This window comes from Acipenser ruthenus, chromosome 46 (genome assembly GCF_902713425.1).
Source record: "Acipenser ruthenus chromosome 46, fAciRut3.2 maternal haplotype, whole genome shotgun sequence".
In the NCBI taxonomy this organism is placed as follows: Eukaryota; Metazoa; Chordata; class Actinopteri; order Acipenseriformes; family Acipenseridae; genus Acipenser; species Acipenser ruthenus.
The window spans coordinates 1,768,868-1,796,680 of NC_081234.1; the positions used below are offsets into that span (position 1 = coordinate 1,768,868).

Sequence of the window (27,813 nt, forward strand, 5' to 3'; positions counted from 1 at the left end):
GAGCAGTTCAGTCTCCATGCCTCAAGCCTGCCCTGGATTGGAGGGAGCACCCTTTCTCTCAGGGGGTGAGAGAGAGGGAGCAGTTCAGTCTCCATGCCTCAAGCCTGCCCTGGATTGGAGGGAGCACCCTTTCTCTCAGGGGGTGAGAGTTGGCTCAGAATGCTGGAATTCCCTTCAGCCTCTTATCTTCGTTTTGATTAGCTGTTTGGGAACTGGCTCAGTTATCAGATGTTCCCACCTCAGTCAATATGTGAACACGTATCAATACAGAATTCCTCGTCTTTGTTGTGCCTGTTTGCGTTTGGCTCGTGTCCAGCACACTGTGGGTGTCAGGCTGCTATATAGCGGGCAGGCAGGGGGTACCAGTCTACACTCGACTCCACTGGAACCATGGCTAAGGTAAGAGCCGACAACTTATTGAAAATACATAAAGAATATCATATAGGGATGCAAGCTGATATCTACCTGATATATTACGAATGGGCTTTCTGCCACTGTATTATAAGTGTGTTTAGTAAGAATAATTAGAATAGTACAACTAATGTTTATCTGATACAAACTGTTTGATTCAAAGACATCTGTGATGTTATCAATAGAATAGTCTGCTATATATTATGCACTGCAGGGATGGAAATAAGACTCCCACTGCAGAGCAGTTTGATCCAGTCCTGGTTTTACTATGAGTTTAATAAGACTCACCTGATCTTGTTACCTGAACAGTGTGGCTAATGGGTGAAGAAGCTGTGCAAAGGGAGTCTTTATTTCCAGACCTGTACTGTATACTGTATGACTGCCCTTATTACTGTTCCTTATTCACTATTGAAGACGGTACCCATTCAAATCCATTAGCAGACCCACAGTGTTGAAGCAATGGCAGCTTTACAATGGATTTGTAAGAGCTGTTGAACAACGCAGACTGTGGTCCTGTACAGCAACTCACTGTCTGTGTGTCGTGTGTTTAATTGAAGCTCAGCTGTGTCTGTGTGTCGTGTGTTTAATTGAAGATCAGCTGTGTCTGTGTGTCATGTGTTTAATTGAAGCTCAGCTGTGTCTGTGTGTCGTGTGTTTAATTGAAGCTCAGCTGTGTCTGTGTGTCGTGTGTTTAATTGAAGCTCAGCTGTGTCTGTGTGTCATGTGTTTGATTAATCCCCAGTTCCTCAGCTTCATGACCTTGTTGTGTGTTTAATTAATCCCCAGTTCTTCAGCTTCATGACCTTGTCGTGTGTTTAATTAATCCCCAGTTCTTCAGCTTCATGACCTTGTCATGTGTTTAATTGATCCCCAGTTCTTCAGCTTCATGACCTTGTCATGTGTTTAATTGCTCCCCAGTTCTTCTGCTTCATGACCTTGTCGTGTGTTTAATTGATCCCCAGTTCTTCAGCTTCATGACCTTGTCGTGTGTTTAATTGCTCCCCAGTTCTTCAGCTTCATGACCTTGTCGTGTGTTTAATTGCTCCCCAGTTCTTCAGCTTCATGACCTTGTCGTATGTTTAATTGCTCCCCAGTTCTTCAGCTTCATGACATTGTCGTGTGTTTAATTAATCCCCAGTTCTTCAGCTTCATGACCTTGTTGTGTGTTCAATTAATCCTTAGTTCTTCAGCTTCATGACCTTGTCGTGTGTTTAATTGCTCCCCAGTTCTTCAGCTTCATGACCTTGTCGTGTGTTTAATTGATCCCCAGTTCTTCAGCTTCATGACCTTGTCGTATGTTTAATTGCTCCCCAGTTCTTCAGCTTCATGACATTGTCGTGTGTTTAATTAATCCCCAGTTCTTCAGCTTCATGACCTTGTAGTGTGTTCAATTAATCCTTAGTTCTTCAGCTTCATGACCTTGTCGTGTGTTTAATTGCTCCCCAGTTCTTCAGCTTCATGACCTTGTTGTGTGTTTAATTGATCCCCAGTTCTTCAGCTTCATGACCTTGTCGTGTGTTTAATTGATCCCCAGTTCTTCAGCTTCATGACCTTGTCGTGTGTTTAATTAATCCCCAGTTCTTCAGCTTCATGACCTTGTCGTGTGTTTAATTGCTCCCCAGTTCTTCAGCTTCATGACCTTGTCGTGTGTTTAATTAATCCCCAGTTCTTCATCTTCATGACCTTGTTGTGTGTTTAATTGCTCCCCAGTTCTTCAGCTTCATGATCTTGTCGTGTGTTTAATTGATCCCCAGTTCTTCAGCTTCATGACCTTGTCGTGTGTTTAATTGATCCCCAGTTCTTCAGCTTCATGACCTTGTCGTGTGTTTAATTGATCCCCAGTTCTTCAGCTTCATGACCTTGTCGTGTGTTTAATTAATCCCCAGTTCTTCAGCTTCATGACCTTGTCGTGTGTTTAATTAATCCCCAGTTCTTCAGCTTCATGACCTTGTCGTGTGTTTAATTGCTCCCCAGTTCTTCAGCTTCATGACCTTGTCGTGTGTTTAATTGCTCCCCAGTTCTTCAGCTTCATGACCTTGTCGTGTGTTTAATTGATCCCCAGTTCTTCAGCTTCATGACCTTGTCGTGTGTTTAATTGATCCCCAGTTCTTCTGCTTCATGACCTTGTCGTGTGTTTAATTGATCCCCAGTTCTTCAGCTTCATGACCTTGTTGTGTGTTTTTCTTGCAGCACCTTGCTCTCGCAGTGTTTGTTGCAGCCTTCCTGGCTCAGGCTCTTGCTGAAGAGGTGAGTTTGCAGCCTGTGTGTGATTAGCAGCTTTCTTAGAAAGTGGGACCTCAAAGGTCTATCAGTACATGTTATGTAAAAATGTACCCCTGGCTGTGCCCCTTTCGTTTCTTCACCACTCCTGCTTTCAGTCTCATTGTAACATTCAATCGCTCGGCTGCGTGTCCATTCACTGACATGTGGGGTTTGTTTATTGTACACTAGCAGATGAACTGATTATGTATTGATGTTATTTTGGGAAAACAATAAAATATTATTAAAAACAAAATATTGAAAATAATACAACCTAAAGTAACAGACAGACAGAAATTTGAGGTTCTATTGTAAATAAGCATTTATATTTTATAGAAAGATAGATAGATAAAACTCCAACCCTAACCGGACATACTGGAGTTTATAAATATATTATATATATATATATATATATATATATATATATATATATAATATATATATATATATATATAAAATGTCATAGCCCAGCTTAAAAAAAAGTATTTATTTTACAAGCTAGCTTTGGCATTGTGACTTTACCCTCCACTAAAATGTTTTCATCTTGTATTGTGCGTGTGTGTGTATAAATATAAGCAGTGCTTGTGTACTGCAGTGTTTGCTTATAATGCACCATGTGTTTTAAATCGATTTTTATTTTTGTATTTCTTAAATTTCTTATACTCAATAATACAGTCCCCCTCTCACCTCTCCCTTTTCTCCTCTCTCTCCCTCCTCCACCCCCTCTCCACCTCCTGCCCCCTCTCTCTCTCCCCTCTCCCCTCTCTGTATTCAGGCAGTGTCCGTCTCTAAGACTCGGAAGGACGGGGGTCTGTCTCGCTACATGCTGCTCATCAACAAGGAGGAGCAGCTGGCGACAGAGCATGTGTGGGCCGGGCGAGACTCAGCCACTGTCCTCTTCGACTACAAGAACGTGAGTGCCGGGGAGAGGGGGAGAGAGGGGGACTAGATAAATAGAGAGAGGAGAAGAGATGAAGGCAGGGAGAGAAGTTGGGAGGGGAGGAATACAGGAAAAGGGAGAGATGAATGGTGTTCTAATAGGAGGAGTTGAATGGGGTGGAGAGGGGAGAGAAGAGGTGCTAAGGGGAGGGGAAGAGGGGAGGGGGTTTTGAAGCCCCCTGGGTTGGATCTACTTTGCGTGACGCTGGGTGGATGTGCGCTTTGTTTCAGGGGATCATTGCGTACAGGGTGTTCGACGGCCGGGCATGTTATGCAGCCAAAATGAACCGGAACACCTTCCCTGCCCTGGATAAGCTCAGAGAGACTCTGGACAATGAGAAGGTGAGGGTCACTGCAGCCAGAGCAAAACACAGCAAGCTAAACACAGCACACAAAACACTGTGAGCAAAACACAGCACACACACAACACAGCGCACACAACACAGCACACACAACACAGCACACACAACACAGCAAGCAAAACACAGCAAGCTAAACACAGCACACACACACACACAACACAGCACACACACAACACAGCACACACAACACAGCACACACACACACACAACACAGCACACACAACACACACACACAACACAGCACACACAACACTGTGAGCAAAACACAGCACACACAACAACACACAACACAGCACACAAAACACAGCACACACAACACAGCACACACACACACACAACACAGCACACACAACACAGCGCACACAACACACACACACAACACAGCAAGCAAAATACAGCGAGCAAAACAAAATCAATGCAAAATGAGCCATTAATGAGCAAAAAGCACGACTGGGACAGCCTAGGATCCGATACACATGGAAAAAACAAGAATGGGGCAATAGCCAAGTTCATTTCTGCAAATGTACTCTATGGCAGTTCCATGAAAGTAAAATGAACCATGCCTGATATTATGCATATTGTATATGATAGTGTGGCCGAGCAGCTGTTGAGTGGCGTGTGACTGGTGACGTCACGGAACAGGAAGTAAACGGAAACCAAACAATGGAACAGCGCTCAGCGTTTTATTAAATAATAAAACAAAACAAAAGATTTAAACAAACAACAAACAAAAAGGCACAAGGGCCAAACAAATAAACAAATAAGGTTTAGCAGTTGTTTTTATGTATCGTTTTCTCTCTCCGCTCTCACTCCTAATACGCTCTCCCCTGAGGGCAGAGAGCTGCAGGTTTATACACAGTGACCATCTCCTGATTAGCAACAATTAATCAATGAATTAACTCGGGAGATGGTCACCGTCTGCACGAGTTTAATAAGGATGCGTGACTGTCAGCTAGCTAAATAAATCACTAGCTGATCAGCCACGCATCCTCACAAGGTTTTTAAACTATAAAAACAATAACAAATACGCGGTGCTTTTATCTGCGCCGCAAACAATAATACAAATCATAAAAACACAGTGTACATATAAATATAGGGGCGGGACACTCCACCACAGATAGTAACAGAGAATTTCAAGACAGCAAACAGCTCGCTATCCAAGGAGCATCCGGATCCCACAGGATACTCATCAATCACTAGAAATACTTCATGTTTCAACAAATGCAATACATGCATACAGATTTACAGGTGCATCAAATGCAGTGTGAACAGAAAGTGCAGCAGTGTCTCTAAAGCGTGTCTCTCAGACTGTGACAGGATAGCTACACATTGCAACAGCAAATTCTGCTGTTTACTCCACCCCTCCCAATGATATTCCTGATGCCATTCTCTCTCTCAGAATCACAAGCAGAGCCCCCCTCCCCCAGGCAAGAAGTACAACGTGAACCCCGTCCCGATGAAGGATCAGGGGAAGCTGGGGGCCCCCGTGCAGGCGCTGTGCCAGGGACTTCCGGCCTACTGGGCACAGGAGCAGATCGGTGAGGCCCAGACGGGATCACAGGGGGGGCCAAAGCTGGCCCTTCCACTCCTGGTCTTTGTTCCAACCCTGTTCTAAATTGTTTAATTGAACCAACTAAACCTCCATCCAGACCCTGAAGTAGTTCCTTATCTAATTCTACCTGTTAAACCTGGAGTGGAATGGCCCTCCAGGACCGGGATTGGACCCCCCTGCTGTATGAGTTAATACAGATAATCAGCCCTGTCTCATATCAGTTAATATGTCCAGTCGACCCTGTCTCTCAAGGTATAATGAAACACTGTTTTCAGTTGTTAGTCTACTGATACAACAGAAAACTCAAACTGGACTGTTTTGAAATGTGGCTTTTGATCTTCCAAGAGTGACTTTGTGATTTATATTCATATTCAGTAAAGAGAGGCAGTCAGAACAAGGCTTAAAAATGCTTTTAAGAGGCATATGGGTCAATTAATCAGCCTATACTGTGATGAGCCGCAGCTGAATTGTATTAGAGTATTTTACACATTATATTAGAGTATCTTACAGCTGGAATACATTGAAGCATTTCACAGCACCCGGGAATGGATTGCATCAACCACCTTTCTTGGTTTTCCTGGGATCACCCCTGTAATAAATGGTTTGTTCACGCCAGGGGGGATTCCCCAGTGCTGTAAAATGCTCTAAAAAAAACTTAAATATAAAACATGCAATGGTGCTATATTTAGTAATACTGAAATAATCTAAATTAAACAACAAGCGTTTTGACTGTGAAGCCATTGATGAAAAAGACTTCTAGTGGAAAACGCTTATTATTGAATGTACTGGCTGATCAAATCGACCCCTAAGTGAAGAGACTCCTGAGGATCACAGTATTGCTGCTCTCACGAGCACGGCTTTATTGCTTTGTTTGCTCTGTGTGTGTTTCAGGTGAGATGTTCTTCATCGACGCCGGTGCCTGCCTCCGGGTTGATCTGCTCATCTTCGGCGTGTCTCTCTGCGGGCATGTCGACATGGGCTCTGACATCGCCCCTGACATCGCCCCTGACATCGCCCCTGACATCGTCCCTCTGCCTCTCATATAGATCTGCAGTTCTGTATCTAAACAAAGTAGAAAGCCAATAAAAAGTAGTTTGCATTCAACATCTGATTTATTGTATATTATTTCATTAAGTTGTTGTTCTTTCTTTTTAATTACCGGTGTGGAACATCATCAGAATGTGGCACGCAAACCCGTTTATCGTCAGAAGATTGTACACTGTCAATGCTACAAAGGACCACTCCACAAATCACTAGAAACAAGACCAGATGTAGTTCACCCACAAAATCATATATGTTTACAATTTTAGATGACCCGACTTTAAATAAACCAATTTGTTGCTCATCAGTTACAGGCCCATTTCATAAAAGATTATGTAATTTCCGGCCAGTAAAATAAATTACCGGGCAGTATTTAAAGCGTGATTTATGAAACTACAGGCTGGTTATTTTACTGTCCAGTAATGGTTTTTGTTGTGATTTTCCATCATGTACAGTTACCCAGATATTTTATGTAACCAATCGTCAGAGGTATACAAATGAGCCGTGTCCGCTACTTAACACGTCAATGGCATACACAGTCTATGGCAAGCCATCAGGGTCATAATGTATAGACACAACTCGTGTAACGGGGGGGCAAAGGCAACTGAGCCAACCCAGCACAGGAGCATGGGCAGCTGCAGTGGGGCTGTACTGCGCTCAAGCCAAGCCACGCCGTGCCGTGAAGGAATCCGACTACGCCAGCTCTATAGAGAAAGAGCAACTCAAATTTAACGTTTCCCCATTTTGTACTGTACAATTTTAAGAACTTTTGAATATATTTCTTTCCATACATTTACAATACTAAGTGCAAGGTATTTTACAATAACATTTGAGTTGTGACCCTTTTGTTGCAACAGAATACATTTTCATAAGTCCTTGAACATGCTTTGATTCTCAAAAGTGTTTAAAAAAAAAATAATTAAAAAAACTCCAGTACTCTGGGGCCCACTGTAGTTCACCACCCTCTCAAAGCAGACTTTTATCTATTTGTTTTGGAGATGCTCACAAGAGCAAATTTGCCAAACTAAACTATATTTAAATAACAGATTTTTTTTTGTAAGAGCAGGTCATCATAGCTTCACAGTAGCCAAATACATATTCCTCCAAGAAGTGCCCACACAGTCTGTGAGGGATGTACAGGGTGATTAGAAAGTAATTTTGTACAATACCTTCAGTGCTTATAAAGAAAGAGGTGATGGGGGGCAAGCAATGACAATAATACCGTTCTTAAGAACTGCACATTCAAAATCATAACACGTTTATTTGAGAGAGTATTGCACGTACTAGTGTTAGATTTTATAATCACGTATTCTACTCCATATACAAAGTAGTAGTGTGTGCAGAAAAATAAATTAAAGGCAACTGCAGGACAAAAAAAAAAAAAAATCAATATGCCTGTATACAAAGGCAGGCAACCCGTAGGGCAGAGGGGCAGTGCCAGCTCCTCTTTGATTTGCTTGTCCACTCTTTTTGCTCTGTGTATATGCACTGTTATTCTATGTTCTGTTATGGAACGGTTTAAAATGAAGAAAGTGGAAAGGCATTCAGATGACTCCAGAAGGCCAACATTGATAAAAAAGAAAAAATAATAATAAAAAAGTAAAACGATACACCGCACCCTACACAAACATTGGTTTGACCCAGGGGTGAAATTCTACCGGTACTCACCGGTACTACTTGTTTTGATGCCGGTACTCGGTACCGGTTCTTATTTAATCTGCTCATCATCCAACGCGGATGCATTCCATCCACTCACGCAGTCCACTAGCGCAACGTTTCACAAACGCGCTTTCATTCAGCTGCTGGCATTCTGTTTCCTCACATGTTTCTGTTAGCTGCTATTGGCCACAATTACCGTCAATATAATCACTGCATGTTGATTGGCCGAGCTTTCATTCTGATCAGATTTCATTTTGGCTTGAGTCACAAATCTCCGCCCATTTCGCATTGTGTCAGTGCTCATTCGTTGATCAACGAGAGAAGACTTTAGCAGTGCAACATGAAAACAGCGGTATGGAGTACTAATCATTATTATGAAGTAAAAGTGATGTTCTTTAGTGTGGCGGAGAAACTATCTGAAATATTCAAAACGAACACTGCTGCACATGAATTTGAAGGCAAAAATCCATGTCAGTGTTCGCCATAAATTACATAGTTGATAAATATTAGAAATAATTATCATAACGCGTTTTGCCTTCCACCGATTTACCACGTTGCCAAAATTTGCGTGCAATTTTCTAAAATGGCAAGTGATGTGTGGGACAGTAGAGATTAAAATAAAACAACTGGATCAAACCGCAGCTTCAGGTTTGGTAAGCGAGTCAGAATAACGATACAGATGGAAGTGTGCTTCAAACTTTTCAAACACGGGCCCAACTTGCAAGGTACATGTTAAGCAGAGTGATCAACGTTTTGTTTGGTCCTAGTATTTTCTGAGGACTGTAACAAAATGAAAACCAAAACGGTGAGGTGTTTTTTCTTTGTACAATGCCCCCTTTTCTAAAACATTGTGAAGAGTTTAAGTTAAATGTGAGTTTTACTTGCGCAGTGGTGAGGTGTGGTGACGTCATGGACCAGGAAGTAACTGAAACCAAAACAATGGATGGGTGGGTGAAGCTGAATGCAACTGCATTATAATAAACAAACAAAAGATTTAAACAAAACAGAAAACAGAAACCAAAGGGCACGAGGGCCAAACAAATAAACAGACAAACAAGTAAGTGTTGTGCTGGCTAATCCAGCACGTTTTAGCAATTGTATTGTCTCCTTGCTCTCTCCTCTCTCCACTCTCCGTACTCTCCTCTGTACACTCAACCCCTGCCGAACGGACAGCTGCAGGTTCTTATACTCTGGCCGAGGGGTTAACTAGTTGTTAATTATCTTATTACCCCTCGGCCAGAGTCTGCACGCGTTTGGTAAGGATGCGTGACTGTCAGCTAGTTACATAATCAGTAGCTGATCAGTCATGCATCCTCACGAGGTTTTTAAATATAAATAATAAGAAATACGCGGCGCTGTTATCCGCGCCGCAAACAATAATATAAATAATAATAATAGGGACGGGACACTCCGCCACACATGCCCCCCTTGTGCGCAGCACACATGGCCTTTTCGGCCACCTCCCCCCCTTATTCCCTAAAGTTCCGGCTAGCAGTCCCGGCCCAGGAACAGGGGAAGCAAGGTGTCTCCGGGGGCGGCCACGGCGGGATGTCCTCCTCCCACCCCAACAACTGTAGCGTCCCAGTGGACCACGCACAGGCCGGCTCCTCTGGCCAGAAAAATTTTGGGGGTGGTCTCCAGACCTGCCCCCCCTTCTTCATGGCCGGCAGCTCCCCTCCGTGGGGCTCCGGCCACTCTTTCTCCTGCAGCGAAATTACTGCGGGGGGAGCTGGTCTCCTGACCTCCCCCCACTTCTTCATGGCTGGCAGCTGCCCTTCATGGGGCTCCAGCCACAGTATTTCCTGCCGCGAAAGTGCGGCTGGGGAAGCTGGTCTCCTGACCTCCCCCCCCTTTTCTGTGGCCGGCAGCTCCCCTTCATGGGGCTCCAGCCACAGTATTTCCTGCCGCGAAAGTGCGACTGGGGGAGCTGGTCTCCTGACCTCCCCCCCCTTCTTCGTGGCCGGCAGCTCCCCTTCATGGGGCTCCAGCCACAGTATTTCCTGCCGCATGGCAGGACTGGTAGAGACCCCAGGCAAAACAGGACCCTCGGGAGGCAATGGCAGCAGCTGCAGACCTTCGGCAGGCAACAGCAGCAGCGGACCCTCGGGAGGCGACGGCAGCAGCAGCGGACCCTCGGGAGGCGACGGCAGCAGCAGCAGCGGACCCTCGGGAGGTGACGGCAGCAGCAACAGTAGCGGACCCTCGGGAGGCGAACTCAGGAGGGGAGCCCCTGGCCATGGAGGCGGCAGTGGGAGCTCCACTTCTCCCTCGTACCCTGTAACTGGTGGCTCTCCAGGCGATGCGGAGCAACAGGCAGCCCCAGGCGATGTGGAGAAACAGGCAGCCCCAGGCGATGCGGAGAAACAGGCAGCCCCAGGCGATGCGGAGAAACAGGCAGCCCCAGGCGATGCGAGACAGGCATCCTTGGGCGAAGCGAGACAGGCATCCTTGGGCGAAGCGAGGCAGGCATCCTTGGGTGAAGCGAGGCAGGCATCCTTGGGCGGTGCGAGGCAGGGCAGGAGCAGTCCTTCCCATGACGGTGGAGGTGGAACCAGCAGGTATTCACCCTCTGCTGGTGGAGCCGGGAGTGGCAAGCAGTCCTCCCACGGCGGTTGAGGCAGAACCAGCAGGCATTCACCCTCTGCTGTTGGAGGTGGGAGGGGCAAGCAATCCTCCCACAGCGGTTGAGGCGGAACCAGCAGGTATTCACCCTCTGCTGGTGGAGCTGGGAGCGGCAAGCAGTCCTCCCACGGCGGTTGAGGCGGAACCAGCAGGTATTCACCCTCTGCTGGTGGAGCTGGGAGTGGCAAGCAGTCCTCCCACGGCGGTTGAGGCAGAACCAGCAGGCATTCACCCTCTGCTGGTGGAGGTGGCGGAGGCAGAGGCAGCAGGTATTTTTCCTCTGCTGCTGGAGGCCTGGGCGCTGGATGCACGGGCTCCCCCCTCCGGGCGCTGGATGCACGGGCTCCCCCCCTCTGGGCGCTGGATGCACGGGCTCCCCCCCTCCGGGTGCTGGATGCACGGGCTCCCCCCTTCTGGGCGCTGGATGCTCGCGCTCCCTCCTTCTGGGCGCTGGATGCTCGCGCTCCCTCCTTCTGGGCGCTGGATGCTCGCGCTCCCTCCTTCTGGGCGCTGGATGCTCGCGCTCCCTCCTTCTGGGCGCTGGATGCTCACGCTCCCCCTTCTGGGTGCTGGATGCTCGCGCTCCCCCCTTCTGGGCGCTGGATGCTCGCGCTCCCCCTCTTTGTATTGCGTGGGGCATATGGCCAACGTGTGCCCATATGCCACACAGCCAGGGCACAACTCAGCCACGACGTTCACAATATAAACCTCCCAGCAATTATCATCCTCCTGCTGTTGTTGCGGTTGCTGTTGCAGCTTACCTCTCCCCCTTCTCTTCCTGCTCCTTCTCCCTGCCTTCCTCTCCTGGGCCGGTTTCTCCTCCTCGTCCTGGAAGGGGCAGATCGCTACGGTATGCCTGTACAACCCGCAAGCAAGGCACCAGCCTTGGTCTTCCAGACCACCGAGGAGGTCCTCCAGTTCCCCGCAGCCGTTTCTCCAGCCTTCCATTTTTATATATATATTTTTTTTCCCCAAAAACACACAAAAAAAAACACTTTTTGAAAAAACAAAAAAAAAGTCATTTTCCTGGTCCGGCTCCTGGAGGCGTTGTTTGTCCCACGCAGGACACCATGTGACAGGATGGCTCGCAGTGGTGAGGTGTGGTGACGTCACGGACCAGGAAGTAACTGAAACCAAAACAATGGATGGGCGGGTGAAGCTGAATGCAACTGCATTAGTTTTGCTATGGAATGTTTCTCTTAGACTACAGTACAAGAGCTCAATAAATTACTAATGCAATTTAATTCCAACCAAAATTCTAAAAGCAGTTTTCAATGATTTGAGTGAAATTATCTTGTATATTATAAACAGTTCACTGACATCAGGAGTAGTTTTCCCTCTGCCTTAAACATGGCTGTGGTTAAACCTCTGCTTAAGAAACCAAACCTAGACACCTCTGCTTTAAAATATTATAGAGCCATTTCAAATCTGCCATGTCTAGCTAAGGTTCTGGAAAAGTAGTAGCAAATCAGCTGAATTCAGAGAGTAACAAAGTGCTTGAAACGTTTCAGTGGGGTTTCTATTCTGCACACAGTACAGAGACTGCGCTCATCAGAGTGCTGAATGATCTGCTGTTAAGTGCAGACTAGCTGTGTATCCATTCTTGTTCTTTTAGATGTAAGTGCTGCATTTGATACAGTGGGCCATACCGCTTTAATTGATCATCTCAGAAGTTGGGTTGGCTTGTCCGGTATTGTCTTAAAATGGTTCAAGTCATATCTCACTAAGACAGCAATTTGCTTCATTAGGAGACTCTGTGTCTGGATTTTCATGGGTTGCCTGTGGCATTCCCCAAGGCTCTATACTGGGACCCATTCTGTTCTCTTTGAACATGTTACTGCTGGGTGAGATAATCCATAACTTGCACTGCTACGGGATGACACACAGCTCTCTACATCTCTGTAAAACCTGATCATAGCCTGGCTGTATCAGCTGAATGCTTTAGTGATGTGAAGAGCTGGGTGTTCCACATGTTTTGCAGTTAAACTCTGGTAAGACAGAGGTTCTGTTATTAGGTTCTCAGCAGCAACCAGAAGCAAAAAAATCTCTAAAAATAGATCTGGGCAATTCGACCACAAACATAAAAACGGAAGTGAAAAATCTAGGAGTCTTATTTGAATCTGATTTACCTTTTGAGTCACATATTCGCAATGACACCAAAGTGTCCTTTTAACATTTGTGAAACTGCTAAAAGTAGGTCATTTCTGTCTTTATCTGATGCTGAGAAACTAATTCATGCTTTTGTGTCTTCCCTACTTGATTATTGCAATGCTCTATTCACAGGGCTTCCGGGTCACGTCATAAATCACCTGCAGCTGATACAGAATGCAGCTGCTAGGCTTCACTGCAGCTGATACAGAATGCAGCTGCTAGGCTTCACTGCAGCTGATACAGAATGCAGCTGCTAGGCTTCACTGCAGCTGATATAGAATGCAGCTGCTAGGCTTCACTGCAGCTGATACAGAATGCAGCTGCTAGGCTTCACTGCAGCTGATACAGAATGCAGCTGCTAGGCTTCACTGCAGCTGATACAGAATGCAGCTGCTAGGCTTCACTGCAGCTGATACAGAATGCAGCTGCTAGGCTTCACTGCAGCTGATACAGAATGCAGCTGCTAGGCTTCACTGCAGCTGATATAGAATGCAGCTGCTAGGCTTCACTGCAGCTGATACAGAATGCAGCTGCTAGGCTTCACTGCAGCTGATACAGAATGCAGCTGCTAGGCTTCACTGCAGCTGATACAGAATGCAGCTGCTAGGCTTCACTGCAGAACGAAAAGAAAGAGACCATATAACTCCTGTGCTGGCTTCACTGCACTGGCTCCCAGTGAAGTTTAGAGTTGATTTTAAAATGTTACTTCTGACTTATAAAGCACTTAAAGGTCTGGCACCACATCATATAAAGGAGCGTCTAGTCACATACATACCATCTCGTGATTTAAGATCAGCCGATGCGGGTCTGCTGCGTCTCCCACAAGTGTAACACAGAGGAAGGGAGAGAGAGCTTTTGGTCCCTGTGCTCCCGGATTGTGAAATGCACCGCCACCTCATATCAGAACTGCAACATCAGTTCATGACTAAGTCAAAACTGAAAACGTACTTTTTTAGATTAGCTTTTTTTATTTAGATTTTCTCCTATTTTTTAGATTAGCTTTTTTTCAACTGGATTCTAAACTTTATTTCACTACTATACACATGAAATGTATTTTGATTTTCTTCTGTGTTGTCCTGTGCAGCGCTTTGATATGCTTTTTGTATGAAAGGCGCTATATAAATAAAGTATAAGTATAGATTGTTATATAAAGGGGGCTGTGGCTTTTACACGTTTCTGTTTACTTTGAGAAAATTCTTCTTCTTCTTCTTCTTCTTTTCGGTTGCACTCAAATCTATCCAGAGCACCTTGTCCCTGACTCACCCATATGATTCAGGCTGCTGTGAGTAATATTTGCAGTGGTTTACGTCAAACACGGTTTTTTTTGGTTGAAGATTGGTTGAGGCATTTTAAAATACCGTTATAACTCTAGAAGCGTTTGAAAGGTCCACCGTACAGCTGATGGAAACCAAATACAAATTCTTGTAATACTAAAAACAAAACAGAACCAATTACATAAGCAAAAAATAAAGGCATGTTACAGACAGACCTTACCAATATGGACGGCGCTCGATGTTGGTCTGCGAGACGCCACTCCTCTGCGGTGATTGGCTGATCCGCTCGATGGGCTGGCCGTAGGGAGCCGGGAGAGCGGAAGTGAGGTAGCGGTCTGGTGGGGTGCTGCTGATATGTGGAAAGTAGTAATGTCGGAGCAGGTCGGTAAAGCGCTGCAGACGGTGATAGAGAGGGTACAGCAAGCGGCGGGTCGCCGGCCTCAGGTATGTGCCGAGAGGAGCTGGGCGGCGGGTTCAAACGCCAGTATTAAGCTTTGGGGAGAGCTGCCTGTAAAACCTTTAGACTGTATACAACTTGAACCGTACCGTGACTAAGACAAGTGTGCAATGCTGCCCAGGTATGCCGAGATATATATATATACATATATATGAAAACACAACTTTATATGTATTGCGAGTCCGGCTGCGGTCTAATAATACGTAAAGTGTGTTCTTGTGTCAGCCACAACCGTAATAACACGAAGTAACTGTAGGGGCAGCAGTGTGGAGTAGTGGTTAGGGCTCTGGACTCTTGACCGGAGGGTCGTGGGTTCAATCCCAGGTGGGGACACTGCTGCTGTACCCTTGAGCAAGGTACTTTACCTAGATTGCTCCAGTAAAAACCCAAACTGTATAAATGGGTAATTGTATGTAAAAATAATGTGATATCTGTATAATGTGATATCTTGTAACAATTGTAAGTCGCCCTGGATAAGGGCGTCTGCTAATAAATTAATAATAATAAGTGCTTCAGTATTAAAATGCATTCTCAATGATCGATTGTAATAATCATCATCACGGCGTGCTCATAGTTATTATCCCAAACGGATGAGAATGGGATCCACACAGCATACTATACAGTAAGTATTGAAGCTCTCTGTGTTGTGCATGCAGAGCACCCTGCACAGAGGAGTAGAAATCGTGACTCTACACGCGCGTGTGGGAGTGTGGAAAGGAACAGCTGCTGAGCGCGGTGTGTTTAAAGGTGTAGTGCTCTGTCCTGGGGTTTCCAGTCAGACCGTCACCCCCACATTTACTTCATGTTTTGTAGTAGTTTTTGTATCATTTTCACACACCCCCCCATCACTGTCGAGTTGAACTTTTTACATGCAATTATATTAAAATCTCTGTTATCCAAACTAATGGAACCGGGGGTGTTAGTATAATTGGATTACAAATGCGATGTTGAATGTTATAGATTATAGATTTCCATTGCGGTATGTCAACTTTTGGCTATGTCTGCTGGAAAACGTAGCAATTGTGGCAATGTGCCCCGCCCCTGTGTGCATTCTTGTGTTTTATGTTGCGTGTGTTAATGTTGGTGTATTGTAGTTGGTACACGGGATATACTGTGGGTAATGAGCACGAGTGTTTAAAATGTATAATTGTATTTAGGCACGGGGATTGCACTACACTTCACGTGCATTTAAAGTACTTAATATATGAGCACAGAGTTTTCACAGATTAATTCACGTGCTAGGATTCAAGTGAATAATTAATTGGTAATTGAATCCCAGCACAATTGTGTATATATATATATAGATGCACGTTTTACTCACTTGGGGTTGGGTGTTCGGTGAGTAGAGAACGGGAGAGAGAAGGAGAGTAAAATAAACTAAAATAAGTATTTGTTTTGACTCACCACGTTTGTTTGTTTGTCTGTTAGTCCACTGTTTAAGTGTTAGTCTGTTTTGTTTGTCTCTTTATTTTGGCTGCAAGTGCCCTGTGCTGTTTTTGTTTAAAACCTTTTTATTTTGTTCATTATTAAACGCATTTCACTTCGCAGTACTGTGTGTGTCTTCCGGATCTGACGTCACCACTGCAGCCTGCTTGTCACACAATCTATAGTAAAAAAAAAAAAAAAAAAAAAAAAATATATATATATATATATATAAATATAATAAAATGATTAGGCGATGTGCAAGAAAGTGTGCTAACTCTGCTCAAACTCCTGGCTCCTGATCATTTCAGTAATAATAATAATAATGTACTTCATTGAGGGGAGTTCTGAGCCCCAGGACTGGGTTAGTTTCTTTAACAAGCCTCTCCTCTCACACACCCCTCTCCCCTCCCTGTTTTAGACCCTGCCCGCGATCCAGCCGCGCCTCGTAGCCGTCAGCAAAACCAAACCCGCGGAGATGGTGCTGGAGGCCTACAAGCAGGGCCAACGCAACTTCGGAGAGAATTATGTGAGTGCAGCCTGCGATTCCAGAAGAGTCTGATTGCATTGTTATTATTTATTTCTTAGCAGACGCCCTTATCCAGGGTGACTTGCAGTCGTAAACAAAAATAAATTTCAAGGATCACAGTACAAGTAATAATACAATTAAGGCCATCTAGCAATGACTTTGGTTCTAGCAAGTACGAATATGACAAAATACGATTCAATAACGGAGCCGATAACAGTGTCAGTGATAGTTTCATCAGGATATAATTAAATACAAAATACTACAGATTAAATAACACTTGACAGTTTACAGTACTCTAAAGTACAGGATTAAATGTAGTAAAATAGGGGGCAGATAAGAGCAAGTAAAGCACATTTAAGGAAGAGTGATGTGTCCAGGGGGAAAAACAGAGGAGTTCTACAGGTGCTGTCTGAAGAGGTGAGTCTTGAGGAGGCGCCGGAATGTGGCCAGGGACTGGGCAGTCCTGACATCTGTAGGATGTCAGGACTGCATTGTGCGTGTGTCTGGGGGTGGATCTCCTCTGAGTGGCTGAGGAGTTAATAACACTGACGTCAGCGTGACCCGTACTGCCTCTCCACTGCAGCTTGCTCATCAGTTGAGCAGTAAGGCACTCCTCTTTGAAGCGTACGGCTGGTGGTTCCTGTCCAGCCTTCCCCTCTCCATTCACTCCAATGGGCTGGCGGTTCCAGTCCAGCCCTCCCCTCTCCATTCACGCCAATGGGCTGGCGGTTCCAGTCCAGCCCTCCCCTCTCCATTCACTCCAATGGGCTGGGATGCCAGTTCATTACGTGCCTCTCGGCTGATCGATCTCTTTGCTGTTTCAGGTGCAGGAGCTGCTGGAGAAGGCTTCAGACCCCAAGGTGACGTTGATTTCAGATTATTGAGATTCACTGTATATTATGGGGCTCAGAGATACAAGCTGGTTTTCACTGCACTCATGGTCAGAAAGCTCACTAATGGCAAACACTCTGACACTGGGGTGGACATGAGCTTGTGTCGTTTGGCACGCTATACAAAATATCTATTTATCCATCTGTCTATCAGTCTGTTTGTGTATCTGTCTGTTTGTGTGTCTGTTTTTTGTCTTGTATTCTCAAAGCAGGTTTTTCAGTTTTCTTTTCTTTCAGATCCTCGCCTCCTGCCCAGAGATAAAGTGGCACTTCATCGGACACCTACAGAAGAACAACGTCAACAAGCTGATGGGTGAGGACCCCTGGGATTCAACTGTGACATCACAATGCCCCCTGTTCCTTGTGACATCACTATGCCCCTTCCCCTCTCTAACCAACCAGCTGCTTTCCTTTTTGACATGATTTCGGCCAGTAACAGTGTAACGCAGGGTTCGTACGCTAGTCTGGAAGTGTGGAAAAAGTATAGAAAAATGCAAAACTGATTTCCAGGGCTTGAAAATGCTTGAAAAACCATGTCTCCGTTATGAAAGTCTTGAAAGTCTGGAATGGTACTAGCATCACGGGAGAATGAAAATGATTCGGCGATTTATTTTTTATTATTAATAATAATTGATCTTGAAAGCGGGTCAACAGCTCTAGCGGCAACTGTCTAGGCAATTTACTAGAAGCAACTATATTGCTTGCGACCAAATCGCGTGAGGATTGCCCCGTGTAACACCCCTGACAACTCAAGCAATCCTATCCAGTCAGCGCACCGGTATATGTCACATGGCTATGGCTGCTCCAGTGAAACGAAGGCTATGATTTCTTAAACGAAGTTAGACTGGAATTACAAGCTACTGTTCTCTGCTCACCGAGATTCACATTTTGTTATCTTGTTGTTACCTTTATTAAATCGTTAACATTATTTCCCAACCCAGGAAAAAAAAAATCGAATACGATAGTTATTATCACCGACTCGGATTTAAAAAAAAAAAAAAAAAAAAACACGCTTTCTGTAGCCCCTATGGTTTGTACACACGTAGCATGTTAACATCACTTTTTTCATTTCTTTTAATGTGATTAATAAAATGTACCGTTAATTTTATTTTAAATATATGGTGCTTGCTTGTAAATTACAATACCGAGTGCAGTAACAGTCTCGGGTCCAAACCGTCAGCTGAGTGTACTATTTACAACCTGGCTGTATGGCCTTCATTATACGATCAAATACTGATTTTAAAAAAATCAAACTGCTGCTGATGTTGGCTCCTCCTGCACCGGCACGGCAAAGCAACAATGATGTTTGTTTTGTTTTTTTTAAATAAGGAACCAAGATTTAAATTAACTTTTGTAATTGAAACAAAACTGAAACTTTGATGTGCTTTTATTTATTTTTTTTTGGGGGGGGGGGGGGGGTTGTACTGTGGTTTTAAACAAATAGGATACAGCCAGAATTTGTGGCCGCATGCCACAAATAGGTACTGTACTTGTAATTCAACTTTTATTCACAATCACATTGCTATTATTATTATTATTATTATTATTATTATTATTATTATTATTATTATTATTATTATTAGTGGTAGTAGTGACAAATACTATAATAATAAAGACAATCAAAGAATAAAAACAGTACTAATTATTAATAATTTAGCTAATGCCTTTACCCACGGTGACTTCCTTAACTTACTGCAGCAGCTTGTTTGTTTTGGATTGTCCTTTTACTGTAGCGAACAAAAGGCTTTGGACCCAAACAGGGTTGTTCTAGTGAGGGTGTGCTGTATTTAGTATTTGACCTGTATGTTTAATATACCACACTTGCACATTTGTTATTTAATTTTTGTTATTTTTCTCCTCCCATAGTGTTCAATATTTAACAGAGGGTATGAAGAAGTTTGGCTCAGAATCCAATCTCATCCCTTACAAAAAAAGAATATACTGCAAGTATACTTTGCCAAAATTGTCTGGTTTTAGTATCCTATTGGTCACATAATACTATCCTATTTTGGCATAAGTATACTTGCAGTATATAACTTTTTATATTATTTTTGTAAATAATGCAACATAGTTCTCAAATATTGGGCATTTCTTAGATTGTATCTTACTTCTGTTTTGCATACCTGCATTGTCTCTTGCTAGATATGCACCTCCAGATTCTAACAAATACTTTTAGAAAACCAGGTGCAACTTCTGCTCTGGATCAAAAAGCTATAGTGCTCTGCGGCTGCCCGCCTATGTGGATAACTATCAAAAAACTAGTAGAAACTAACTTAAACACAAGTCTGGGAAAAACAAATGGATGTCTAGAAAAAGTATGGAAAAAGTATGGCATTTTGATGTTGAAAAAGTGTATGAACCCTGATAACAGAGCTTTCTTTGACCTGATGAGTTCCAGATGTAATGTTTTAGCTGCCATCACATTTCTGTGGAATCTTTAGACTTTTTGTCTATTTGAGCCATTATATTTGGTTCTTTCTTTGTGTGCGTGCGTGTCTGTCTCTGTCTGTGTGTGTGTGGTTGTGTGTGTGTTTGTGTCTGTGTGTTCATGTCTGTGGTTGTGTTTCTTTCACTGTGTGGTTGTGTTTCTCTCATTGTGTGTGGGTGTGTGTGTGTGTTCGTGTTTGTGTTTCTCTCACTGTGTGTGTCTGCGTATATCTGTGTGTTCGTGTTTGTGTCTGTGTGGTTGTGTTTCTCTCACTGTGTGTGTGTTCGTGTTTGTGTTTCTCTCACTGTGTGTGTCTGCGTGTATCTGTGTGTGTTCGTGTTCGTGTTTGTGTCTGTGTGGTTGTGTTTCTCTCACTGTGTTCCTCTCCAGGCGTCCCCAGTCTGTTCATGGTGGAGACGGTGGACTCGGTGAAGCTGGCTGACCGGCTGAACAGCTCCTGGCAAAATCTGCGGGCGAATGCACAGCGGCTAAAGATCATGGTTCAAATCAACACGAGTGGAGAGGACAGTAAGTGAGGGGGGTTCTGGGGGAGGGGGGCGCTGCGGTTTTTTGTTATTAACAACACATATTCGTTTTTGAGCTCCCAGCAATCTGGAGGTGCAGTATTAGGGTGAGCCTCCCTGTAAGACAATTTGTGATATACTTAGTTTTAAATTGGGGAAACTGCCCTTACCTTGTGTGTGTGTGTGTGTGTGTGTGTGTGTCTTTGTGAGTGTCTTTGTGAGTGTTTCTGTTTGAGCCTGTGTATTTGCCTATGATTCTGCCTTTTTTTTGTGTTTCTTGTAGGTAAGCACGGTCTGCCCCCTGGTGACACGGTGGCGGCGGTGCAGCACATTGTGTCTCGATGCACCGCCCTTGAGTTTGTGGGCCTCATGACGATTGGACGGTACGGCTATGACCTCAGCGAGGGGCCCAACCCTGACTTCCAGGTAGACGCCCCCTTCCCCTTTCTCTCTCTCTCTTTCTCCCTCTCTCGCTCGCTCTCTCTCCGTCTCTCTGGTTGTAACTAGTTTCTTGCTGGTTTTCCCTGCAGATGCTCCTCTCTCGACGGAAGGAGGTGTGTGAGACGCTGAAGATGCCGTACGAGCAGGTGGAGCTCAGCATGGGCATGTCGACGGACTTCGAACACGCGGTGAGCGACTCTCTGTCTCTGTCCGTTTCACTTTTGGTTATACAAGTATTGCCAAGTTAGTTAGCAGCAGAGATGTAAATAAGACACCCTATTGCATAGCAGTATTATCCACTCCAAGTTTTACTAGGAGTTTAATAAGGCACACCTGAGCTTTTTACCTAAACACTCTGGCAATCAAGCTGGTAGTAAAACCTGGAATGGGTGAAACTGCTGTGCAATAGGAGTTGTATTTCCATCCCTGGACAAATTATTATTATTATTATTATTATTATTATTATTATTTATTTCTTAGCAGACTTACAATCGTAAGCAAATACATTTCAAGTATCACAGTACAAGTAATAATACAATTAAGAGCAAGGTAAATACAATGACTTTGGTTCAAGCAAGTACAAGTGTGACAAAATACAATTCAATAATACAGCAGATAACAGTGTCAGTGATAGTTACATCAGGATATGATTAAATACAAAATACTACAGATTAAACACTTGGCAGATTACAGTACTCTGAAGTACAGGATTAAATGCAGTAAAATAGGGGGCAGATAAGAGCAAGTAAAGTGCATTTAAGGAAGAGTGATAAGTGTCCCAGGGGAAAACAGGAGTTCTACAGGTGCTGTCTGAAGAGGTGAGTCTTAAGGAGGTGCCGGAATGTGGTCAGGGACTAGGCAGTCCTGACATCTGTAGGAAGGTCATTCCACCACTGCGGAGCAAGGGTGGAGAAGGAGCAGGCTTCGGAGGCAGGGTAGCGTAGAGGAGGTAGAGCCAGTCTTCTAGTGCAGGCGGAGCGGAGAGGTCGAGTGGGGGTGTAGGGAGAGATGAGGGTCTGGAGGTAGCTGGGTGCAGTCTGGTCAAGGCATCTGTAGGCTAGTCCAAGAGTCTTGAACTGGATGCGAGCGGTGATCGGGGGCCAGTGGAGTGAGCGGACAATGCGGCTGGTGGAGTTGAAAGGTCACAATGTCACGTGATGGAAGGAAGTTCAGGCTCGGCACGTGGGGTTCTCCAGGCAAGCGTGAATTTAAAGAACAATAAGAATGCTGTATTGGAGAATCGGAACCCAGACCCTGGGCCAGCGATAAAATACCAGAAACAGTACAGGGAATGTGAAACAATAACTACACTGGCATGCACGGCAAACTCATGGGAGGGATACAGAACTCTCTAGTCTTCATATGAGGACATGTGGAAGATGCAAATGCATGATGACCCTCAGATGAATGATAACCCCTGCCTCGCCTCTCCTGTCTCAGATGAATGATAACCCCTCCTCTCCTCTCCTCTCCTCTCTCAGATGAATAACCCCTGCTTCTCCTCTCCTCTCCTCTACTCTCAGATGAATGATAACCCCTGCCTCGCCTCTCCTCTCCTGTCTCAGATGAATGATAATCCCTGCCTCGCCTCTCCTCTCTCTCAGATGAATGATAACCCCTCCTCTCCTCTCCTCTCCTCTCCTCTCAGATGAATAACCCCTGCCTCTCCTCTCCTCTACTCTCAGATGAATGATAACCCCTGCCTCGCCTCTCCTCTCCTGTCTCAGATGAATGATAACCCCTGCCCTGCCTCGCCTCTCCTCTCAGATGAATGATAACCCCTGCCTCGCCTCTCTCAGATGAATGATAACCCTGCCTCGCCTCTCCTCTCTCAGATGGATGAATAACCCCTGCCTCTCCTCTCCTCTCTCAGATGAATGATAACCCCTGCCTCTCCTCTCCTCTCTCAGATGAATAACCCCTGCCTCTCCTCTCCTCTCAGATGAATGATAACCCCTGCCTCTCCTCTCCTCACTCAGATGAATGATAACCCCTGCCTCTCCTCTCCTCTCTCAGATGAATGATAACCCCTGCCTCTCCTCTCCTCACTCAGATGAATGATAACCCCTGCCTCTCCTCTCTCAGATGAATGATAACCCCTGCCTCTCCTCTCCTCTCCTCTCTCAGATGAATGATAACCCCTGCCTCTCCTCTCCTCACTCAGATGAATGATAACCCCTGCCTCTCCTCTCCTCTCAGATGAATGATAACCCCTGCCTCTCCTCTCTCAGATGAATGATAACCCCTGCCTCTCCTCTCTCAGATGAATGATAACCCCTGCCTCGCCTCTCCTCTCCTCTCTCAGATGAATGATAACCCCTGCCTCGCCTCTCCTCACTCAGATGAATGATAACCCCTCCTCTCCTCTCCTCTCTCAGATGAATGATAACCCCTGCCTCTCCTCTCCTCTCTCAGATGAATGATAACCCCTGCCTCGCCTCTCCTCACTCAGATGAATGATAACCCCTCCTCTCCTCACTCAGATGAATGATAACCCCTGCCTCTCCTCTCTCAGATGAATGATAACCCCTGCCTCGCCTCTCCTCTCTCAGATGAATGATAACCCCTCCTCTCCTCTCTCAGATGAATGATAACCCCTGCCTCTCCTCTCCTCTCTCAGATGAATGATAACCCCTCCTCTCCTCACTCAGATGAATGATAACCCCTGCCTCTCCTCTCCTCTCAGATGAATGATAACCACTGCCTCTCCTCTCCTCTCAGATGAATGATAACCCCTGCCTCTCCTCTCCTCACTCAGATGAATGATAACCCCTGCCTCTCCTCTCCTCACTCAGATGAATGATAACCCCTGCCTCTCCTCTCCTCTCTCAGATGAATGATAACCCCTGCCTCTCCTCTCCTCACTCAGATGAATGATAACCCCTGCCTCTCCTCTCTCAGATGAATGATAACCCCTGCCTCTCCTCTCCTCTCCTCTCTCAGATGAATGATAACCCCTGCCTCTCCTCTCCTCACTCAGATGAATGATAACCCCTGCCTCGCCTCTCCTCTCTCAGATGAATGATAACCCCTGCCTCTCCTCTCTCAGATGAATGATAACCCCTGCCTCGCCTCTCCTCTCCTCTCTCAGATGAATGATAACCCCTGCCTCGCCTCTCCTCACTCAGATGAATGATAACCCCTCCTCTCCTCTCCTCTCTCAGATGAATGATAACCCCTGCCTCTCCTCTCCTCTCTCAGATGAATGATAACCCCTGCCTCGCCTCTCCTCTCTCAGATGAATAACCCCTGCCTCGCCTCTCCTCACTCAGATGAATGATAACCCCTCCTCTCCTCACTCAGATGAATGATAACCCCTGCCTCTCCTCTCTCAGATGAATGATAACCCCTGCCTCGCCTCTCCTCTCTCAGATGAATGATAACCCCTGCCTCTCCTCTCCTCTCTCAGATGAATGAAAACCCCTCCTCTCCTCACTCAGATGAATGATAACCCCTGCCTCTCCTCTCCTCTCAGATGAATGATAACCACTGCCTCTCCTCTCCTCTCAGATGAATGATAACCCCTGCCTCTCCTCTCCTCTCTCAGATGAATGAAAACCCCTCCTCTCCTCACTCAGATGAATGATAACCCCTGCCTCTCCTCTCCTCTCAGATGAATGATAACCACTGCCTCTCCTCTCCTCTCAGATGAATGATAACCCCTGCCTCTCCTCTCCTCTCTCAGATGAATGATAACCCCTGCCTCTCCTCTCTCAGATGAATGATAACCCCTGCCTCTCCTCTCAGATGAATGATAACCCCTGCCTCGCCTCTCCTCTCCTCTCTCAGATGAATGATAACCCCTGCCTCTCCTCTCCTCATTCAGATGAATGATAACCCCTGCCTCTCCTCTCCTCTCCTCTCTCAGATGAATGATAACCCCTCCTCTCCTCTCTGATGAATGATAACCCCTGCCTCTCCTCTCCTCTCTCAGATGAATAACCCCTCCCCTCCTCTCCTCTCTCGGATGAATGATAACCCCTGCCTCTCCTCGCCTCTCCTCTCTCAGATGAATAACCTGACTCGCCTCTCCTCTCTCAGATGAATAACCCCTGCCTCTCCTCTCCTCTCTCAGATGAATGATAACCCCTGCCTCTCCTCTCCTCTCTCAGATGAATGATAACCCCTCCTCTCCTGTCTCTCCTTTCAGATCGAGGTCGGCTCCACTAATGTGCGGGTCGGTAGCACCATTTTTGGGGAGCGGTTTTACCCCAACACGCCCAGTCCTGAGAAGAGGTCAAAGGTCGTGGCCGAAGAGGCAGCACAGAAGCTGGATGGGCTGACAGTGAAGGAGCAGTGAGGGGGACCCCGAACCCCAAAAACCAACATCCTCCAATTCAAGAGGCAAACAGAAACCACGCTCCTCCAACAACAGACACCCCCAAGAACCTGGATTGGTACCTCCCTGCGGTGTTGCTTGCATGAAATCGGACAGTTCTATTGATCTAAATGGGGGGTGGGGGAGAAGAGCGACAGTCTCAGTACCACAGTTTAAGTAATTGAAGTCTATTTTTGTCTCTTAATAGTTTGTAAAAAAAAAAAAACTCCAGAGAGGCTCCTGCTTTGTTGGTTTAAACTGGAGCCTCTGTCCAGACCAATTACAATAGAACTCCCCCACCTTTTATATATTCTCCTATTTATTAATTATTTTCTTTGTGTCACAAATCCAGTGCACTGCCTATCTGATTGTGATGAAACGGGATTCGGGCAGTCTTTTATTTAAGTTTCTGAGTGGCAGAATCTGAGGCTGTATTTTACGCTTTTTTATTTACACCTAGAAAACCACTTTATCAAACTTAATTGTATGACTTTTTTAAGCTATTGAGAGCATCAGAATCCGAGAGTGAGAGGAGGTGCCCCTCCCCTCTGTCTTGAGCACTGTTCATCTGAAAGCTGCCGTCTGTGTGTGTAAGTCTGTTCCAGCAAACAATCAGATGCCCAGGAATCAGCGATGGCAATAAGACTCCCATTGCATAGCAGTTTGATTCACTCCTGCTTTTACTATGAGTTTAATAAGACACACCTGAGCTTGTTACCTATACACTGTGGCTGATCAAGCGCCTAGTAAAACCTGGAATGGGTGAAACTGCTATGCAACAGGAGTCTTATTCCCATCCCTGAGGAATGTTTCTGAATTGAGCTGTGCACCGATGTAAATGATTTCCCACGTGTAGAGGATTGATTTAATGTAACTGATGTAAATGATTTCCCACGTGTAGAGGATTGATTTAATGTAACTGATGTAAATGATTTCCCACGTGTAGAGGATTAATTTAATGCTTGTTCTTTCTGTATTAGGATGTGGTGTGTGTGCAGAGCGAGGAGATCTCAATAAAAACCACTCTCCCGATACGTATTGTGATGTGCAGGTCGTGACACAATATGTCTGTTTGAACTACAGTGCAGGTCAGGGTTCATTCCTGTGTTTCAAACCAATTCCCATTCCCATGTAATCAATTCCAACACAGCATTGATCACAATTAGCAGTATTCTGTTAAAATGAGCTTCTCACAGAGGCAACGCATTACTTACATTGAAGTCACTCCTCTAAATTGGCTTCAAATGAAAGCAGTTGAACAATCACAGTGACGATGTCTCTAAAATATCAACTGAAATTCCTTCGATTGGAATGGGAATTGATTTTAAAAAGGAATTGGAAATGGAATTGACCCTGACTCTGCTACAGAGCTCTGCTGTACTTTTGTCTTCTATCACGACAAACCGTCCATCATGGAAAGAAAGCATCCTGAGTCATTGATACACAGTGAAGCGGGACCCCCCTAATAATCATGGGGTACAGGAATGGGCAGATTGGTTAATAGGACTCTTCTGACCACTCACTAAAATGCATCTGGTTCAGGTACACGTAGTCTAACACTTCCCTGCTGCTTCTGGAACGGTACAGAATACAACACACATGTAAGGCTGTCCGTTTAAACAGAAATACAAATCCTAACAGTGATCACTTACTGAAGATGAAATTGAAAACTAATGTGTTAACCATAATCTTTCTTTTTTAACATTTCATCAAGTGCCAATGTAGCTTATAGTCAAGGGGGCATTTCTGAAGTCTTTCAAATCCCAGAGTGAGTTGACACAGTTAACCTAAACTATTACTTTCAGTGCAGTACAGAAGCCAGGACAAAAGGACACAGTGGAGATAGACCTGGGAGATGCTTGATATTCTGTGTGAAAAGGAAGTGGGTTGTTTGGGGATAAATACAGATGGTAAAACAAGTGTTATTGGAAGTACAGTTTATGCTATTAAAAGGTTCATTCTGTTTAATTACATTCAATTTAGACTCGCCTATAGGATGCCAACAAAGAAAATGTAACTGTCATTGTAGTACTGGTATCTGCCCACCAGATGACGCTAATGGGCATGCTAAAAAAAAAAAAATCTCAAATAAAATGTACAGTATTTTAATGAGTTGTTTTCTTTCTATTTTTTTTTCTTCTTCTCAACTGCATTTAATCCCTGCTGATATGTCTGTGTGTCTATATAGGGCTGCAAATAAGAGCCATTGCATTGCAGGTAAACTATTCCAGCTTCACTGTACCCTTGATGCTTACATGGTGGCTGCTAGTAAAGTAATTGTTGCTAATTCTTACCTGGTTTGCACTTCCACTGGCTACATGGGTCACAGATGCAATGTCAAGCATGTATTTTCATTCTGAAACTAAGTTAAAGGAAGTTTTTGTTTTGCCTTTTTTCCAGGAAGTATGTTATGCTTGCACTTCCTGGGTCGTTTCACCTCAGCAATGCGTTCTGGGTCATAGCATGTCACCTGCTGGATAACAAGTAAAGCAGCTGATTGGTTATTGACAGGGAAGAAACCATTGAAGGAGTGG

At 45.0% G+C, this 27,813-nt stretch overlaps 2 protein-coding genes across 3 annotated transcripts; both read left to right on the forward strand.

Moving 5' to 3' along the window:
* The first annotated feature begins 358 nt into the window (after nt 1-358).
* LOC117397693 (gastrokine-2-like) lies at nt 359-6,599 on the forward strand. The gene is made up of 6 exons (XM_034919454.2): nt 359-399; nt 2,602-2,658; nt 3,446-3,583; nt 3,841-3,951; nt 5,371-5,509; nt 6,415-6,599. Exons 1-6 carry the CDS (start codon nt 391-393, stop codon nt 6,567-6,569), a joined length of 609 nt encoding a protein of 202 aa, XP_034775345.2. The 5' UTR covers nt 359-390; the 3' UTR covers nt 6,570-6,599.
* Nucleotides 6,600-14,558: 7,959 nt separating this feature from the next.
* LOC117971320 (pyridoxal phosphate homeostasis protein-like) lies at nt 14,559-27,388 on the forward strand. Of its 2 annotated transcripts, none has more exons than XM_034919455.2 (8): nt 14,559-14,714; nt 16,571-16,678; nt 17,503-17,538; nt 17,806-17,881; nt 20,387-20,524; nt 20,804-20,946; nt 21,051-21,149; nt 25,112-27,388. In XM_034919455.2, exons 1-8 carry the CDS (start codon nt 14,625-14,627, stop codon nt 25,259-25,261), a joined length of 840 nt encoding a protein of 279 aa, XP_034775346.2. In that variant the 5' UTR covers nt 14,559-14,624; the 3' UTR covers nt 25,262-27,388. The 2 variants fall into 2 exon arrangements, with proteins under 2 accessions (XP_034775346.2, XP_058869784.1); XM_059013801.1 differs by lacking the exon at nt 14,559-14,714 and adding an exon at nt 14,759-14,848.
* The last annotated feature ends 425 nt before the right edge of the window (nt 27,389-27,813 follow it).